Source organism: Sceloporus undulatus, chromosome 1 (assembly GCF_019175285.1).
Source record: "Sceloporus undulatus isolate JIND9_A2432 ecotype Alabama chromosome 1, SceUnd_v1.1, whole genome shotgun sequence".
Taxonomy (NCBI): domain Eukaryota; kingdom Metazoa; phylum Chordata; class Lepidosauria; order Squamata; family Phrynosomatidae; genus Sceloporus; species Sceloporus undulatus.
In genome coordinates this window covers 321,547,320-321,567,466 of record NC_056522.1, presented here as the reverse complement: position 1 = coordinate 321,567,466, position 20,147 = coordinate 321,547,320, and the positions used below count along the sequence as shown (strand labels likewise).

At 41.1% G+C, this 20,147-nt stretch overlaps 1 protein-coding gene across 1 annotated transcript; it reads right to left on the bottom strand.

Annotated features, from left to right (window-relative positions):
* Positions 1–222: 222 nt before the first annotated feature.
* Positions 223–16,945, bottom strand: LOC121919059 (prolactin-releasing peptide receptor-like). The gene is made up of 3 exons (XM_042445264.1): positions 16,499–16,945; positions 3,524–3,589; positions 223–1,706 (listed from the first exon to the last, which is right to left on the bottom strand). Exon 3 carries the CDS (start codon positions 1,654–1,656, stop codon positions 535–537), a length of 1,122 nt encoding a protein of 373 aa, XP_042301198.1. The 5' UTR covers positions 1,657–1,706; positions 3,524–3,589; positions 16,499–16,945; the 3' UTR covers positions 223–534.
* Between the last annotated feature and the right edge of the window lie 3,202 nt (positions 16,946–20,147).

Below are 20,147 nucleotides of genomic sequence, written 5' to 3'. Positions count from 1 at the left end.
TCCCCAGCTCTAGCTGAAGCCCCATTACCCAGGCAGGGAGGGAGGAAACTGAAGTAAATGGTAGGCCATACAAAATACCATCAGTGTGTTTTAGTGGTATGAATGTTGGACTAGCACTCTGGGAAACCAACTTTCAAATCCCTATTCAGCCAAGGAAGCCCTCTAGGCAACCTTGGGCAAGTCACATTCTCTCAGCTAGAGAGAAAATCAATGGCAAATCCCTTCTGAATACATCCTTCCAAATAATCCCTAGGATGGAGTTGCCATAGATCACAGTAGTCACACATGCACACAACAACACCAAACAAAATATTCAGCAAGCTCTACAGGAATTTTTCTTAGGCTGTTAAACCAAAATAGAAAAGAGAGCAGGACATGATAATAAAGAAAACACAGTGTGAGTCACAGGTGCAGTTATAGAAATGGATAACTAGTTTTTACAGAATTAAAACAGGAAGTTTTCTTTCATGATTCATGAAACTGTGTATATAGGTTCGAACTAATTCATGGTATGCACATAGTCAGGGATCCATCTTACAGGTTTGTACTGGATTCGCCAAAATGACGCTTGGGCCCAACTTGCAGTGCTATTTTCTCTGATAGAACCACAGGGTTATCTGCCAAAGTGGAGCAAGTGGTCATCCGGGAGACCTTGCGGGATATAATGCTTGACCTCTTCCTGTGATAAAAATAGTTACCGATGTGGAATCTGAACTTGTCATGGAGGGAAGCATAGATGAATGGATTGAAGCATGCAGAACTCATTGCGACAACATGACAAGACACTTGGATGACATTCACATATCTCTTGTCAAGGATGGCAAATTCCTCATCAATATCTCTGATCAGGTTAACCACCTGAAGGGGGAGCCAGCAAAAAGCAAAACATATGACAGAGATAACAAGAATCCGGAAAGTCTTCTGCTTTTTTTTAGTCCATTTGTCCTGGTTGTGGCATGCTGCTCCTGGGATATTCCTTTTCTGAAGGTGATAAGAAATGGCACAGTAGGAGACCAACACAGCCAACAATGGGAGCATGTAGGACAACAGGAGCATCAGGCAAGAGTACAGGCGCCTCTCTGTCTTGTGGTGTTTCCAAAACTCTTCACAGATAATCATGTCATGACCAATGCTGTTTAGATCCAGGTAATGGGTGTGCATGGAAGTGGGTATGGAGACCACAATGGAGAGTAACCAAATGAAAGCCACTATATAGACACAGGACTTGCATCTTATCCTTTTGCGGATGGGGTAAGCGACAACGATATATCGGTCCACAGCAATTGCCGTAAGAGACAGGACAGACACAAACACAGTGGCCACTTGCATGAGGGTGACAAAGTAACACATGAACATCCCAAAGAGCCACCCACGCATTTCAAATGCATAGGAAGCAGTCAATGGAACACAGAAAATGCACATGATTAGGTCAGCTGCTGCCAGGTTTCCAATGAGGAAATTTGTGGTGCTATGCAACTTTTTGGTGAAACCAATCAGAACAATGAGGAGAACATTGCCTGTACAAGCCACAAGTACTAGTATGGCATAGAGAGGAACAAAGAGAGGCTTCAATTCGAAGAGGAGATCCAGGCCTGTGAAAATGGGAGCCGAACTATTTGAACAGGAATCATTCCGTAGCTGGCAATGAGCTGCCATCTTGGATTTTGGCTATAATGGTGCTTATGTCATCTTTTTTCTTCTGTTTTCTTTAAGTGTAAAAAGGAAAGGGAAATTTGGTTAGATAACAAATAAATAACTTGCTGGAAAAGAGAGGTCATTGCTTTTACTTTGCACAATGTTGAGACTACAGCTGACCCTATAAATAATAAATTGCAAGATTACTCTCATGATAACAAATCATGGTGTAGAACCCTTTCATATCTTTAAGGCTGTTTAATCCTTTTATCATCTGTCATTTTAACCAGAGAGTAATATTTGCTGGTAATGATAGTGTTTCAACAATGCTAACACCCATTTCCTGTTTAAAGAAAGAAAAGGAAATTCTCCATACATATCCTCATATAATTTCTAGTCAAGTGTAACCTCCCTCTTTTGCCATTCAGAACATGAAATTGTTCGTCTTTTCCACATTTATTATCTGGACCTTTAACAGTCATGTATGTCTTATCATTGGGAACAGGCAAATGGAACACTAGATTTGGCAATATCTTACAGCTGTTGATGAGGTAGGTTATGACAGAAGTTAGCAATAGCAATAGCAAATACATTTCTATATATGAAGTTGAAGGCTTTCATGGCCGGCATCCATAGTTTTTTGTGGGTTTTTCGGGCTATGTGGCCATGTTCTAGAAGAGTTTCTTCCTAACGTTTCACCAGCATCTGTGGCTGGCATCTTCAGAGAATGCTTGCCTGGAAAAAGTGGATCTATATATACTGTGTGAGCCTGGGAAGGCTGGGGTGATTTGCATGTGCATTGTTCTGTGCTGATGACAGGCCTCAGGCTGGGAGGCTAATGCAAAAGAGGATTAGTGCTAATTGATGATCATTATTATTATCCAGATAATTTCAACCGAAAAGAAGAAACCCTTAAAGTGAACAAAATTTGGCTATCAGTCCTGAGGAATAGCAAAATAAGGATTTAGCAAATGTAAATGGGAAACCATTCAGAGTCAGGAGCTTTCCCAGCAGATAATGAACAATACACATGCAAATCACTCCTGCATTCCCAGGCTCACACAGCGTGTATGTGTGTCTGTGTGTACCCCCACTTTTTCCAAGCAAGCATTCTCTGAAGATGCCAGCCACAGATGCTGGCGAAACGTCAGGAAGAAAATGTTCTAGAACATGGCCACATAGCCCAAAAAGCCTACCAAAAAAACCATTTCTATATAGCTTATCAGTGCATTTAAGCACTCCCTAAGTGGTTTACAGTGTGTAAGCTAATTGTCCCCAACAAGCTGGGTACTCATTTTAGCAACCTATGGAAGGATGCTAAGCTGAGTCAACCCTGAGCCCCTGGCTGGTACTGAACTTATACCCTTGTGGTTTGAACCACTGCATCACCAGGGCTCCTTCACTGTGCCACCAGGGATTCTGTGGTTTTCCCAATGTTGTTGGACTACTAGTCCAATCAGGACAGATTGTTGGCCGAACTAAATGAGGTTGATGGGAATTGTAGTCCAACAGATGTGGCTAGAAACCATAGCTTCCCTGTCTTTGGTGTAGATGTTTCAGCTATTAAGAGAGGCTTTCTTTCATATGCCATATGGCCTTCTGCAGTATAATAGATTGTTCCCACCTAAAAGAGTATTTTCACTGGTGCCCCTCACCAAAATTTTGAAAGGACCTCCTTAGTATAGTGTCTATGTTCCTTATCCTTACTCTGTCTAGGGATGTCTGTCCTCAACAAAATACCTGCATGGTTCCAAAGCTTGGGAAATTACTTTTGTTTTAACTGCAGTTCCCAGAATTTATGCTATACTGCTAACTTTAATCCAAACAAGTAACTTCTCTAAGATCTCCCTGCAAGGTATTACTTCCTTCCTCCTTCCTTAAAACTCACCTGTTCCATGAGGTCTGTGATTTCACTCCTCACTTCTCATTTAATGTTCTGTCCGTCTGTCCTGACCTGTGCAAACATAAATGACAACAGATGTCACTCATGGTGATCCTGGGGCAAATGTAGAATGAATTTTTCTTGGCAGAGTTTATACAGAGAGGGTTTCCCTTGCCTTCCTCTGATGTCAAGAGAGTGTGACTTGTCAAAGGTCACCCAGCTCTGGTCTTCCAGTGTTGGTGTCCAACATTCAAACCACTATATCATGCTAACTCTCTCCAGAAGAAGGCAAGGCCAGATGAAGACAGGGTTAGATAAGGGGGGGGGGGGGGGAAAGGAGATCAGGAAGGGGTGAGAATGATGTAGAGACAGATAGGGAAATCAGGAAGACAGAGATAAAATTGAAATGGGGAGGGGGAGCAGAAAGGAATGAGGGTGAAATTGGAAGGGATTGGAAAGGAGCGAGCGGAGGAGTTGTTGGTGAAGAATATGAGGAACAGGTTCAGGGAAAGTATTAATTTGTATTAAAAATAGTTGTTGCCTTGACACAATTATATCACCAGTTTACAAAGGGTCAGAACACCAGAGTGTTGAAAGTTTAATCAGATAATCTAATCTAGTGTCAACCACTGCAAGAATCCTCTTTGAAAGTAGGCACCCACCTTCTCATTAAACACCTCCAAAGTAGGAACATCCACTACCCTCTAAGGCAATCTGTCCCACTGTCAAACCACTTTTACAGTCAGGAAGTTCTTACTAAGACCCTACATCTTTTTCACATGTACTGCTTTCAAGCCAGATGTCACACACACTTTATTTGTACATTAGATTTTCCCTGCCTAAAATTGCTGCCTTACATTTATCCCTATTGAAATTCATTTTGTTTGATTTGGCCCAAGCTCTTGCAATTCATTAAGATCATTTTGAACGCTGAACCTGTTCTCAGAGCTATTTGGGCCACAGTAGGAACCATAAAGCATTCCACTAGTCCCTTCTCTCTAGGATGAAGAGGAGACATTGATAAGCACTCTTTGAGTTCAGACTGTTAACCAGTAACAAATCCACCCATCAATACCATGGGTTAACTCACATTTTAATGTTTAGGTGTTTTCACCTTCTGTTATGCAATACATTTATATATTTTAATGTTTTCACCTTCTGGTTTTTTTATTTTAAAAAAAGTTTATTACATAAAAAGGAAATACAAACAAGACAGACATAATACACATTATACATCATACATATAAATGTACATTCTGTACACCTTCTGTTTTACAATAAATCTTTGCTATTGTTTTATTTTACATCTCTACCTGAGAGTCATTCACTTGAGAGTATTGAAGGAAATCAGTCACACAGATACAAACCTGAACCCATACAAGAAAGACATTCACTTATCCAGCACTGTAACCACTTTAGGACTACCAAATACCAAAAAAGGAAGTGGTTTAAAAGAGTTCAGGAGTTAGGTGGATGACGGGAACCCAAGACTGATATATGTGTGACAACCCAGAGAGGGAATTCATCACAGCAACCTAATAAAAACATGGTGCCTAAGAAGCACTGGCAGTCCACCATAGTCCAAGATGAAAGCTGGAGGCAGAGAAGGCCATGGGCTGGAGGTGAAAAGAAATAATCCTGACTTTGCAATTGCTTGAGTCTTATTTTACAGGAATGACACTGAAATAGCTTCTGTTGGTCCTTGATTTAAATTTAAATTTTGACTGATAGCTAGGCTTGAAAGTAAAAAGCAGCTACTGCCAGATTTTCCTATTTTATATATATTTTGATCATTATAGCCTCCAATGCTTGGTATTACTTTTCAAAGTGAATGGTTTAGTTTCAAAGAGATTTTCCTTTTTGCCTGGCTTTTATTTTCTCTTCCTTGAGAAGAGAAAGTTATTATTTCAACACTGCAAACTGCTTAGCATTTCTCATTTATATGAAAGAGAGAGTTATCTATGTTCCTTTCAGATGAGTTTGCAAGAAATATGCAGTTATCATTTTTAGCAAATAGATGAAACATTTGCACCTTTAAAGCAAGCTGTTCAAACTGGGGATAATACTGCACTCCATTGCTAGATTTGAGAGGAAAGCTGTATTTATACAAGGCCTATTTTAGGTAAGGGAGGTGTTAGGTTCAGGGCAAGTTTTCATATACAGAAAAATACATAGAATGGTGGCCTCCTCTTTGTCCAAAACATGTTCACCAGTACCAAATATTTCAGAAAAAACCATGATCATGGGCAGCATCACAAGCATCAGAAGCAAACAGCACTGGATAGTTGTGTGGCAAGAGAGGACACATCCACTACCAGACAACACTATTACTATTTGATTCGCCTCCAGCACAGAACTTAAGGGCCCATTCACATCAGACAGTTACAGCACTATGATTCCACTTTAATTGCCATGGCTATATCTAATGGAATCCTGAGGCTTGTTGTTTGATGAGTCACTAGAGGAGTTCTCTAGCTGAGATTTCTAAATACCTCTCCCTAAATGACAAATTCCAGGTTTCAATAGGATGGAACCATGGCAATTTAAATTGGAATCATAGTACTGTAACTGTATAGTGTTAAGGACCCCAGAGATCTCTAGCTGTGCATACTAAATGCTTCTCACCAAACTACAAGCCCCACAATTCCATAGGATGCAGCCATAATAGTTAAAATGGAATCATAGCACTGTATTGTATATACAAATATTAGCAAAGTGCCACCCATGGGGAACATGTGGCATCAAAGTGTGACCTCTAAAAACCCCAAACCTTCTTAAAAATAAAAAAATCTGGGTAATTCCACCTCAAGCCCCCAGTGCTTGAAACCATTGCAAGATGCATTTGTTTTTCTACCCCAAGACTTCTCACATACCTTAATGTTAACATCACCATCACCCCAAAAAAAAACACCTGGCTATATATTGGCTGAAAGTGCAATAGGAAGTGATATTCCAGCATTTTGTAGTGTTTTGGGGCCATTGTGAAAGTAGGGGAACTCTCAGAAATACATCTCATCAAATACATGCCCCAGGATTCCATAAGATGAACCATAGCATTTAAAATGGAATATAGTGCTATTCTTGTATAGTGTTAAAGGACCTCTCCCTACTGCTTGTGTTGCCAGGTGACATACTGTAAGGGACAGGACTCCTGTTCCTTTACCAGTTGTTTTGCATCTGAATAATACTGTAATACCTTCTGGTGGGGCTTACTGCACGATGTTGCGGCTATTCTGTTGTTGACCTGTGAGAGACTGTTTTAAAAGCATTTTATTGTAACTAACAGAAGAAAAAATTGGTAATGACCTCCTTGGCTGCTTCTGTTGTGCTATGATTTCCTATGAGAAAGGTTAATTGTGCTTTTATGCTGATTTTGGGTGGTAAGTGGGTTGTACTTTAATAGTGATATGGTGAACAGGGGAGGTCCAGCCAATGTCATTACAATGTGTACTAATGCCTTGCCTTTCCTCCCAATCTATCTCTCTCTCTCTCTCACACACACACACACACACACACACACAGCAGGGACGTAGCCAGGATTTTAGGAAGGGGGGGTCCAGACTAAGTGCCACCATTATAATGGGGCTTGGGCGCGGTGGCGGCGCAGCAGCACACACCATTCGTTTTTCTAATGGAAGGGGGGTCCGGACCCCAAGAACACCCCCCCCCTTGGCTACGTCCCTGCACACAGACAGACACACCAAGCAGCAAGCGGCTTCCCAAAGCAAACCTCTCCATCCAGGCTTTGCATCTGAGTGGTGGCTCAGGATGAGGAGAGAGAGAGAGAGAAAGAGAGAGAGAGAGAGATGAAAGTGGGGGGAGGCATGTGAAGGGTGCACTGCTGCTTAGTAGGTGGCATTCCAGGACAGAAGAACCAGATCAAGGCAGAGGAATCATTTGCAGGTCGCACACTCGCTCTCTCATTCTCTCTCCAGTTTGTTTCTCCGTGGAAGGTTCTTGCTGTGGAATCCTAGAGCCATCCAGCACTTTCAGGAATACACTTTCTCCTCATCTGGCAGCCACTCCTGTCTTTCTCCCTCTCCAACTCCCCTTTGAATCAAGGGAAAAGAGGGAAGTGAAGGTTGGGGATGTTTTCAAACACAGTATGTGTGTTTCAGAGGAGGTGGTGGGTAGCTGCTGTGTGTTATAACATTTTAGTGTGAATAGATGCTTTAATCCTGCATTGGTTATGAAAGTGTGCAAGGTAAGATAACAATCTTACTTAAAACGTGTTTTTACAGACAACGCAAGTGTTGCACAATAGGATCTTCATGCAATAAGGTCCCAGATCATGTTGGCACATGAGACACAAAATCCCATAAGCACCCTTGCCCGTGTGTGGCAATAAACATATAACTAATCATTGGCTGCCCTTTCATGAGTCGCAGAGTGCATTGCTTCAGGTGGCTGCTTCACTTTGCACAAAGGGAGAGTCTGTCCTGGTTCTCAAGATCAAATGCTTCTGAAAACAAAAACATAAAACTAGCATAGCAGAGAGACATGTCTAGAATATCTTGGGCCCATTCCTATTCAATATATTTATCAGTGACCTGGATGATAGAATAGAGGGCATACTTATCAAATTTGCAGATGATACTAAATTAGGAGGGGTTGCTAATACCCCAGAGGAGAGGATCAGCACAATTCAAGAAGGATGTTGACAAGCTGGAGCATGTCAATAGGAGGGTGACCAAAATAGTGAAAGATCTGGAAACCATGCCTTATGAGGAGCGGCTTATTGAGCTGGATATGTTTAGCCTGGAAAAGAAAAGGTTAAGCGGTGACATGACAGCTATGTTTAAATATTTGAACAGGTGTTATATTAAGGATGGAGCAAGCTTGTTTTCTGCTACTCCAGAGACTAGGACATGGAGCAATGGATTCAAGCTACAGGAAAAGAGATTCCACATCAACATTAAGAAGAACTTCCTGACAGTATGAGCTCTTCGACAGGGGAACACACTCTCTTGAAGAATGGTGGAATCTCCTTGTTTGGAGGTCTTTAAACAGAGGCTGGATGGCCATATGTCAGGGGTGCTTTGACTGTGTATTCCTGCATGGCAGGGGGTTGGACTGGATTGCCCTTGGGGTCTCTTTCAACTCTAGGATTCTACCATTCTATCTACAATAGACATTTATATCAATTTGATACCTACAGAAACCTGGGATTTGCCCTTTCACACAGGAACCTTTCACACAATGTATTTAGAGCACTTTGATGCCGTATCAGCATGTTGTAGTATTCTGAAATTTGCAGTTTGGTGAGGCACTAGAGCTCTCTGGCATGTAATTCTAAATACTAATCCCTAAACTGCAAATTCCATGAGATAAAGCCATGGCACTTACATTGGAATCATGATGCTACAATTGTGTAATGTGAAAGTACCCCTTGGGAAGGCAGTTCCTTGATGCAGTGTATTGTGTACAAAGAACCAAAGCTTGGGAAAGTATCATTTTAAATCCCATTCCTTCCCTCCTTCCTCATTCCCCAAATCTTTGAAGCATTGTGATGCTGCCTGGAGGATCTGGTAGATGTAGAGATATAGAGATATGGCTATAGGGATCTGGATACGAACTTGACATGAACATGATCATGACTATGAAAATGCCTCTTCATCTGCCTATTTTCCTCCAAATTTTAATTGAATGTTTTTATTGTTCTACTGTATTTATATTATGATTGTTTAATCCTGTTTTAGCATTGGGATTGGGTGGTGGGCATAGGGATTGGTGTGTGTGTGTGTGTGTGTGTGTGTGTGTGTGTTTCATTGTAACCTTGATGTATTTTACTGTTGTAACCCACCCGGATTCTCCGTGATAGGGTGGGCTAGAAATAAATCTATTATTATTATTATTATTATAAAGTAATACTTCCAAAATCTGCAAATGAGCCAAAAGGATGATAGAACAGAGGGCATGGTTATCAAATTTGCACATTTGCCTGTCAATAGGAGAGTGACACTTCAGTTTACTGCCAGCAAGAAAACAGTTTTTTAAAAAAACAGCTAAATCAGTTTTTAAATAAAACTTGTAAAGTTCATGGTGTAGCTTCCATATGATAAAGGAGCAAGTGTGCTATAGAGGTTTAGGATGTTGAACTGAGAAATGGGAGAACCACTCTTAGTTCCCTCCTGAGCCTTGAAACACATGGGGTGTCCTATGGTCAATTAATTTATTTCACTTTAACCTACCTCACAGGATTGCTCTGAAGACAACTTGAATGAAAGAAAGGAGAAAGGAAAACCAGCTATAGCCCTCGAGCTGACAAGAGGAGAAATGTAGCAAATAGATAAATAAATGTCAGGATATTTCTTAATAGAATAGAAGTGGCCAAGTAGAAGAAACCACAAATAATGTCTGGCTCTGACATTTTGGTTTCGGTATGTGTATAAAAGTTTAAAAAAATGTTGTATTTAAATCATTTCCGACTTATGGAGACCCTAAAGCAAACCTATTAAGGGGTTTTCTTGGCAAAATTTGTTCAGAGGGGGTTTGCCATTGACTTTCCCTGAGGCTGAGAGCATGTGACTTGCTCAAGATCACCCACAGGGTTTCATGGCCAAGCTGAGAAAAATCATTACGCCAGGAGTGGTACAGTTTTTGAACTGAAAGTTCAAAACTTGGTTATTCCATATTACACCACGAGGGGGAGGGAAACGTCTGCAAAATGAGGATAATAGTAATTGATCCCTTTTGTAAGGAATAGCAGTTGCAATAGCAGAAGTGGGAATAGTGTGGCACTTACTGTTGATGTGAAACTCTCAGCATTCTTCACAAACTGACACTCTTGGGAAAGGCTACTGCAATCTGCAGTTCTCAACCCACACTAAAGCTTTGCTAAGATCTCACCAAATGTATACTAAAATGTTATGTGTTATCTAATATCTTCTACTGAAAAAGTGGATGGGAAGTTATGTGCATGTTTTTAGTTATCAGACAGTCATGAATAGTGTGGATCCCATGATGGAGCTGCTGACCAGTTCCTACCATAACACCCTAATTCCCAGTCCTGTTAACAATGGCATCCTATTCCTCATGTGGTGACAGTGGAAGTGCCTGGAAATGGATTAAGCTAGGGTGCATGGTGGAGAATGAGAGATGCTAGCAGCAAGAGCAGGAATAAGATGCTACAAAAGGAAAATATCCCAGAAACAAAAATATGGGGGTACCAGACACTGACTGCAAAGAAAGATCATGCCAGGTTGAGCAGGAAACAGTCTCCTCTCCTGTGCCCCAAACAGTGGTGCACTGGGGCCATAACCAGCCAGATTGTTTTGGCACCAGAGACAGAAAATCCCACCAGTGCCTCTTCCCAACTCTGACAGTGAAGTAAGGGATTGTATCCCTAACATTTTGCTATTCTTTTAAGATACCACAAGTCTGCAGCCTGAGATTACCATCTCAGTCTGCGAGCCCTGAATCATGGCAAATATAGGGAAAGAGAAAGTGTCCATGCATCTGAGCCAAAACATTTGAAGCCATTGCTTTCTTTACCATAATATATTTATTATTTATCTGTGCTTTTCCTTGCTATTTCCTCCAGCCAGACTGGTACCATTGTCTATTCTGGCTAGAGTGGATGGGAGTTGTTCAGCAATATTTGAAGAAGCACACAGTTTCCAGCAGTGGATTAACAGGATTAGAATACACCCATTTAATCAATGAGATTTACATGCACATTGATTCACTGGGTTTACTCTCTGTGGGACTACCAGTAAGAGTCGGGCCTGACCTTTGCTCAAGTGTGGTTACAATTTCAGCTGAAAAGTGCTTCCAGGCAGAAGGTTTCTAAACTACTATTAAAAAGACAGTATACAACTACCCTGTCTTTCCTTCCCCAATCATATTTGGTTTGGGCATTTTAGGGAAGCAAAGCATTGGAGAAATGAAGGAGTTATAAATGGAAGACAATGCTATCTGGACACACATACCCATAAAAATTTGCACAACTACTGTAAATCTTATCTAGAAGTACCCTTTGGGTATTTCTTACAAGTGTTTTTGCTTAAATTAGATGATTTGAGGGTTTTTTAAAAAATACTTAATGCAAAGTGTATTCAGTTTTTCTTCCAACATTTACCTGTAGCAATCAGTGAAATTATAAGATGCTTCTTAAAATGTGTGGGGGGAGGGGGGAGACAGAGAGAGAGAGAGAGAGAGATGGCAACAAGCAAGTTAAAGGATTATGTCCAATTTTCTGACTGTACACTCCTATGCATGTCTGCTCAGAATTAAGATGGAGTATGTTCAATGGGAGTTATGTCCAGGTAAATGTGTATAAGATTGTATCTGGACAACCCGTCTCTGTTTGTCTACTAAAAGATCCTGTTTAATTTAGTGGCACTGGCTTTCAGGTAAGTGATTAACAGCAAGAGTGGTTCAGCAATGGAACCAGTTGCCTAAAGTTGGTGGGATCTCCTTCTCTGGACATCTTCAAAAAGAGGCTGGACAACTACTTACAGGGGATGCTTTATCTGGAGATCCTGCACTGAGCAGGGGGTTGAACCTGAAGGCCTAAAGGCCCCCATCCAACTCCATGATTCTATGATGCTGTGACTGCACCTTTAAGCTACCTTGATAATTGTAATTTTTTTGGCTGTGAGGGTAATCTGACTGAGACATCTCTCACCTCATTGATTGCCAGGATTGATTAATCTGATCTGGCTGGCTGGGTGAGTGTCCCATTCTTCCCTCATCACTTCATGAGCATCCCTTGCAAAGCTACACACTCAGTGGAAGAGGATGACCATCCCAAATAGAAGGTGTGTACCATTTTTCAGTCAAGGGTATACGATATATATGCTCTTTTTCCTTTTCCATCCTTGTGTTACCTATCCCTATGTTATATTGTGGGAGATCTGTGCAGGAACTCATCCTTCAATCTGTATCAATGGAATCAATCCAATATGTGTGCTGTAGCCATTCCCTTTGTCTTATGTGCCCCCAAATATACAAGTATTATTGAACCTGCCACAGCTAGTCTGCTTCACACTTTATTCAAAGCATATCTTTTAATTCATAGTGATCCTATACATGTGTGTGCATGAGGAAGGGGTATCTTATGGTTGGAAAAGACCCCAAGTGCCATCTAATCCAAACCATGCCAATGGTTTGGATTATTGCTGTTGTTTTAATGCCCATATATTGAAAACTACAGCCACTCCTAGCTACCTAGTAGAGCTTCCAGGGGGTGGGACTTCTGGGGACAGGACTTCCACCTTCTAGGGGCAGGACTTCTGGGAGTAGGACATATGCCTTCCTGGGGTGGGACTTTGGGGGGGGGGACCCAAGGCACACTCTTTCAGACTCACGTTCCTCCTTGCTGTGGCCGCTGCATGCCCTGCAAGACGGCTTCGCATGCCAGAGAGGGCACATGTGCCACAGGTTTGCCAATATATTATCCTATAACATGCATGGACTGTATAACATATGGAGTGGCCCTAAGTTCTATAAACTATTTGCTCTCATCTTAAATTGCTACCACAGACTTCGGTGCAGGAACCAACCTTCCATGACAGAATATTAGCTCAGCTGTACTTGCCTTTTACTCTTAAGACACTTTTTAGCTACAGGGAATGCTTTTCATCAAAACTTGTGTTTCCCTCTCCTGTCAATACCACTGAAATTGTAAATGGGAAACTCTACATCCTGTCATGAGAGAAAGGCTAGAACTAAACACTTAAGGGGTCCTGCTTGGCCAAAATAACCAAACCAAAACGTTGGAGACATCTTGTTTCTATCTTTGCAGAGGTACACCAGCACCCTGTTTCATGTGCCATTTGGGCAGCAACCCAACAATGTTTTTCTTGAATACAATCACAAAAGTTGCTCTGCCCTTCATCATTAAAACCCAGTGCTCTGTCCTTCCCATGCTGTCATTTGACACATTTCAAAGTGTCTATACAATTGAAATCTTGTAACTTGACTCTTTTCACTGAGCTGATCAAAAGTAGCTTTACATCATTCAGCTTCCTTCTCACCAGACTCTAGAAAGCTGCTTGGCATCTGGCCCCCTTTTTCCAAAGGGAGCATGCTAACAGCATGACCAATGAGAACACAAATCTCTTAGACTCTGCTGTTGAGAGTTAACTAACAATCATTAGGCTTCTACTCTGCAGACACTATTCAGTTAAGGGGGAAAACAGAAATTCACAAATTCTACAATATGCAATGCAGAAAGCAAAAGATAATAGAGTTGTGGATTTTCTATCCCCAACCCAGGGAGGGTTGGGTGTGGTGCTGTTTTTGAAGAAATTCTAAATTGTTCTATTCCTTTGTTTTCTTTTATTCATTAAAGCCCTAGCATATCCAGTAACCAAGGTCCCTCACGTGGCATACAGCTAAATTAAAAACATAAAATTCATGCCGTCCACAATATTTTTAAATGCATTAAAAACAAGAGCAAGGGTTAAAAACATGCAGCACACAAAAGCAACACTAAACCAATAATGACTTAATTGTGTATCCTACTATGTAGTACAATGGTTTATATAGGAGCTGGTATGGCAGTTAAGCTAGGAACGTGGAAGTCTCTGGTTCAAATTTCATTCCTGCCTGAACTCCATGGGCAATATTAGGCACATCACACTCTCTCTCAAATGCATCTTTCCTTCATTCCACACCCTGTGGAAATACGAGGGATAATACAAAAAGCAGGGGTAGCTGTGATAGTAATTTTTTTTTTTGTAAACCTCCAAATCTTTATATCTAACATCTTTATTAGGCTGACCCAAAGACATAAAAATGTAGGCAAGTTTTCAGGTTCTCCAGTTCTCTTCATCTGGTGAAATGTCCACAAAAAACAAACAAATAGCAGGTAGGGCAACGAGAAAGGAAACACTCATATCTGACCCTGTGATCTAAACTACACAATCTGGCGTCAAATCGGGTTCCCCACCTTTAATCTACATTTTGTGAAATCTTGCCTAATAAAGAGATTTAAAGATCTCAAAAGCTACCACATATTTTTGTGCCCTTTGGATTCACTTAATAAAATATATTCCTCAGTATGGATACAGGTTAATAATATTGATCTTGCAAGTTCGTTGTCTTAGCTTTAAGCTGAGACCTGCTGGTACAATATACTCAAAATTGCAGCTCCTCCAGGGTCACACGCTGGTGACAAGAAAAGATATACAAAATATGCCCACTTTATCCAGCTCCTTTCTTCTGTGCTTTACTGCGCTTCTGGCCTTTTTCTTTCTGCCATCACCATTGCCATCTGCACCAACATAGCCAGTTCACCAAGAGCATTCCAGCCAGATAAAGCGAAGGAGTGCTTTGAACACTTGGAAGTCTACACAAGTGTTAAGTGTTATTATAAAAAGGTATGGAAACAAAACCCTATGAGGAATGGCTCAGGGCTCTGGGTGTCTTTAACCTGGAAAAAAGATGATCGAGAGGTGATATGATAGCTAGATGTAATTATTATTACTATTATTATTATTATTATTATTATTATTTATACCCTGCCTTTCCAATATTTGAGGGAATGTCACATCAAAGTGGTGAGCTTTGGACTATAACTCTGGAGAGCAGGTGGCCTTGGGCAAGTCACACCCTCTCAGCTTCAGAGGATGGCAATGGCAAACCCCCTCTGAAGACACTTGCCATGAAAACCCCTTTATATGGACTTATGGCCTTACGGTTGCCATAGGGTCGCCATAAATCAGAAATGACTTGAAGGCATACAGCAGCAACAACAACAACAATTTGTAAAAGATGGGGCAAGCTTGTTTTCTGCTGTTCCAGAGATTAGGACACAAACCAGTTAGGTTCAGGTTAGAAGAAAAGAGATTCCATCTCAGCAAAGTGCAGCCTGCAAACCACATGTGGTCCCTAGGGCTATTTCTTTTTGTTCCCAGCCCTCCCCCTCTTTGCTTCAGAATGCCCCAAATGCACTTCAGGGGGTGTGGAGACCATGTTATGACCCGAAGTTTCAAAAACAATTTTTGCTATTTTTTCCTCAAAACATTGACATCGCCCCCCCCCCATGCTCCAAAATGTCCACTAGGAGATATGGATGCATTTCCACTACATTTTACACCCCCTTGGGCCAATTAAGGCACAGGAGAAGCCTTTTTTGAAACCCAAATTATGGTGAAAATGTCCCCACACTTCCCCACACTGCAGTTGGGGGCTTTTTAAAACGGAAGCAGGCATAGCCCTCCAAGGTCTCCTAAGGCACCAATATTGCCCCTAGCCGACCAGAGTTACCCATCCCAAGAACCTCCTGACAGTAAGAGGTGTTCAAACCAGAAGAGACTGCCTGGGAAGATGATGGGCTCTCCTTCTTTGGGTTTCTTGAAACAGAAGTTGAATGACCATCTTTCTGGAGCGCTAGATGCCCATTGGGATCCCTTTCCATCTCTATGATTCTATGATCACTGCTGGGGAAGAATTTAAGAGCTTCACATGAACTTCCCTTCTTGTTCTCCAATAAAAATAGGCACAGAAGAGAGAAGAACTGGCAGCAAGAATTAATGTGAAATTCGAGGTGTGGAAAAGTTCCCCTTTCAACTACTACAACCCCCAGAATCCCTAATGTGTGTGCTGGTTTGTGATCATGGGAACTGTCCATCAAAGAAAGGAGGAGGAGGAGAGGGGGAGGAGGCGACGTAGAGAAAAGACAAGAAGAAGAAGAAGAAGAAGAAGAAGAGAAAGAAAGAAACTTTTCCGAGCTCTACAAATATACTCCCGATAGCTCTGGGAACTGGAACTGCTCTTGGTCTTTTGAACCTGTTTCAACCAGGGTGACCAGATGCCCTCCCCGGCAAGGAGGACAAAGCATTGCAAAATGTAGGGCATACAAGGAAAATGTAGAACACACCCGAACAAAAGCTAAAGAAATATGAATCCATGCTTGTTATGCTTGTTAGTCCTGCACCAAATGGAGGACACTTTGGAGTGCCCCTGGACAGAAGGCCGAAATGGAGGACATCTATTCACCCTGGTTTCAACCCTCATTGGACCCGCCCTTACCTGAGCTGGTGGGGATCCAGGATGCTTGGCTCGCCTCTTCTGAGCGCTGGGCTGGGGTTTTGCTTTTGCAGGCGATCAGGTTTCCTTGCAAGCAGTGGATCCTCTCAAGCAAAGGAAAGAAAAGGCTCAAGAAAGCTGCCAGCCCCTTTTCCCTCCTCCTCCCCTTGGGTTGAGGGCTCTCCCTTCCAATGCCTGGAAAATGCCTTGAAAAGACTTCCCTATCTTTTATCTCATCTTGCCCAGAAAGCCACAGGTAGTTTGGGGTAGGAGAAAAGTATCTTGGGTTGCCTCATAGGTTTCCTTCCAAGGGGCTCCTCGATCAGGAGAGTTGCCCAGGTGAAGAGCTGCTTCTAAGCAGGGTTTCTGGTCGAGGATGCCTGGCTGGATATGGAAGGAAAAGCAGGAACTCTAAGGGGAGCTGTCCAGTCCTTGTGGTGCTGAAGTGCCTCTCCCTCCCTGCGCCTGATCTGATGGAGTCCACCTCGCCTCCTCGGTCTGGATTCCAGTTGGATGGTCTCCTCCCACTTCATCCTGTCCTATCAGATTCCATTCTGCCTGTCTTGGGAAAGATACGTGTCTGTGTGTGTGTTATGAGTGTGTGAGACTCTCACTGTCACACACTCTCACACACATCATTCCCCAGACATACAGGGGTAGCTGTGTTGCCCAGTTAGTAAATTCAAACAAAAATCCACCAAACAGTGTTACCTTTAGATTTCTGTGGGTTTTTCAGGCTATGTGGCCATGCTCTAGAAGAGTTTCTTCCTGACGCATGTGTGGCTGGCATCTTCAGAGAATGCTTGCCTGGAAAAGACTTGGGTATATATATTGTGTGACCTGGGAAGGCAGGAGTGATTTGCATGTGGATTGTTCTGTTGCTAATGGCAGGCCTCAGGGTGGGAGAGTCTGCAAAAAAGGATTAATGTCTGCTTGATTAGTGCTCATTGTCTGCTGGGAAACCCCTGACCCTGGCAGATTTCTCATTTGCATTTGTTGAGTCTTTATCTTGCTATTTTTCAGGACTGGTAGCTAAACCTTTTTTACTTTAAGGGTTTTCTCTTTCCTGTTGAAATTGTCCAGGTGTTTTAATAAATGTTTAATAAATGTTTTCATAAACTAATGATAAGTTTTGAATTGAGATATTCTATGATGGAGTTCAAGAAGAAACTAACAACACACTAAAACAAGATTTCCTGTTGATCATAGGTTACTGGAATGCAAAAGTAGGAAGCAGAGCAGAAATAAAATTGAATCAGGAAAATATAAGGAATTGGGAAAATTTGGACTAGGATCAAAAAATGAATCAGGAATGCTACTGATAGAGTTTTGCGAGGCCAATAATCTATTCATCCCAAACATTTTCTCCATACAACCAGAGAGGTGACTGTACACATATACATCACTGAATGGCCAATACAAAAATCACATTCGTTGTTGTTAACTGCCCCCGAGCCAGCCCCAACTCATAGCAACAATGTGGATAAGACATCTCCAAGCTGTCCTTTCCTCCATGTTCTGTAGATTCATGCCCATGACTTCCCAGAGACCTCTTCCACATGAGCCATGAAATCAAAGAGATACTTAAAACAAGGGTGAGGATGCTCTATGTTGAGCAGAGGTACATAATACATGACCAAGACATAATAAAAACACAATGGAAGCAATATACAGAAAAAAAATATGTAACAGAAATGAAAGGAAGAATTGGAAGAAGAATCATACAAAAATGAACCCCAAATTCTTAAGTGAAATGAAAGCTGCCTTCAATGAAATTGAGAAGAATAAATCACCAGGAACAGATGACATACCAATAAAACTGCTACTGTCCACAGAGACAAAATCAACTTTAGTTCTAACTTATATTTGCCAACAAATATGGAAAACAAAACAATGGCTCACAGACTGGGGAAAAAATCAGTACATTTTCCAAACCCTGAAAAAGGAGACACAAGATTGTATTAAATTATAAGATTGTATTAATAATCCAAGTCCTATAATTTCTCATCACCCATGTACAGATGTGAGAGCTGGACAGTGGAGAAAGTGGATAGAAGGAAAAGCAACTCATTTGAGATGTGGTGCTGGAGAAAAATGCAAAGGACACCATGCATGGCCAAATAAATGGGTCCTTGAATTATCCCAAGCTATCCCTGGAAGTCAGGATGACTAAATTGAGGCTGTTGTACTTTGACTACATCATGAGAAGGCATGACTTATAAAAAAGGACAATAATGCTAGGAAAGGTGGAAGGCAGTAGAAAGAGAGGAAGGTCACATACCCCATGGCTAGACTCAATTAGGTAGATCATGGTCCTGAGCCTACAGGACCTGAGCAAAGGGTTGAGGACAGGAGGTCTTGGATAGGTCTCATTTATGAGGTCACCATGAATTAAAATCAACTCAAAGGCAGTTAACAGCATGTTTTGAAGAGATGACACCTAGGCAAGAATCTGGTTAAATATCTTTTAATGGCTTATTTGCAGCAGAGCAATCAATTAGGAAAGGCATACATCCAGCCCAAATTAACAATCCAGCCCAAATTAACTGCTGCTGTTGCTTACAACCAAAGCAAAATAAGCATGTGCTTAACTCTCCCATTGAACTCAGTGTGGCCTTATTGTACCCAATGATGCACATGCTTTGATTTGTTCAATGCACCATGTTCTCCAAACAAATATTACTGGAAATTTTAAATCTCAATTTGTGATTTTCTAAGTAAACATTAAAAATGTCAGTGAACAAAAACAATAATGACAGCAACAACAAAAAGCAGGCATGTGAAAATCTATCCTTGTGTTTACTACTGGAAGCTTTCTGTTCATCAAAATACAAATATAAAAAGAGCAAAAATCAAAACACACATTTCAATTAAACAAGCAATGTGTGTCGTCCTTAGAAGTTAATGGTTACTATGGCAATCCACGTCCTTTAAAAGCACTCACAATTTCAAATCTCCTTTTTCATAGAGTAACATCATGAAACAAAATTATAGCTTTGTAGCTTTGTTCCCGTCTGAAGTATCTTTTTTTAAAAAAACATTTCTGTTTATTTTTGTTTAAAAAGAAGAAACAAAAGCAACAGATTTTGTTCTCTGTCAGCTTTATTTCTGGGCAAAGCATTTTGTTATGATTTTTAAAAAATAGCTGGCACTAGATATTAAGAAGAATTCTGTCCACTAAAAATATTTAATCTATAGTAGGCTGTTCCTTTTGAGGGCTATTTATTTCTAAAACATCTCATCCCAAACAAAGTATTTTATCTCTGTCCTAATAAAATGCATTCCATGAAGCTCAACTGCCTTTCTAGAAACATCAGCAGAGATGTTTCGATGGTTCTTCACAGCAGAAACCATTATTGCAAATATGAGAGAAAGGAACTTACAAAAAGATTAGCCACAAGTCAGTGAGGCCCATTTGTCTGAAACACAGTCAGGGTTACTTACATAGTAGGAAGGCAATCATCTTTAATTAACTGTCATTTGCTGGCAAGAATCTATATTAATCTTGAACATCACTGTATTCCAACAACAGAAGCAGGTGGCCCTTTCAAAGTAATTCAAAATGACAGAAAATGAATTCTTACTGATAATGGGCCACCAGTGTAATTATCCTTCCCCAACTTCTTAAATCTTTTCATCGTATTCATATATT

Excerpts from the sequence above, each read along its gene's own strand:
- LOC121919059 (XM_042445264.1), bottom strand. The coding sequence starts at position 1,656 with ATGGCAGCTCATTGCCAGCTACGGAATGATTCCTGTTCAAATAGTTCG.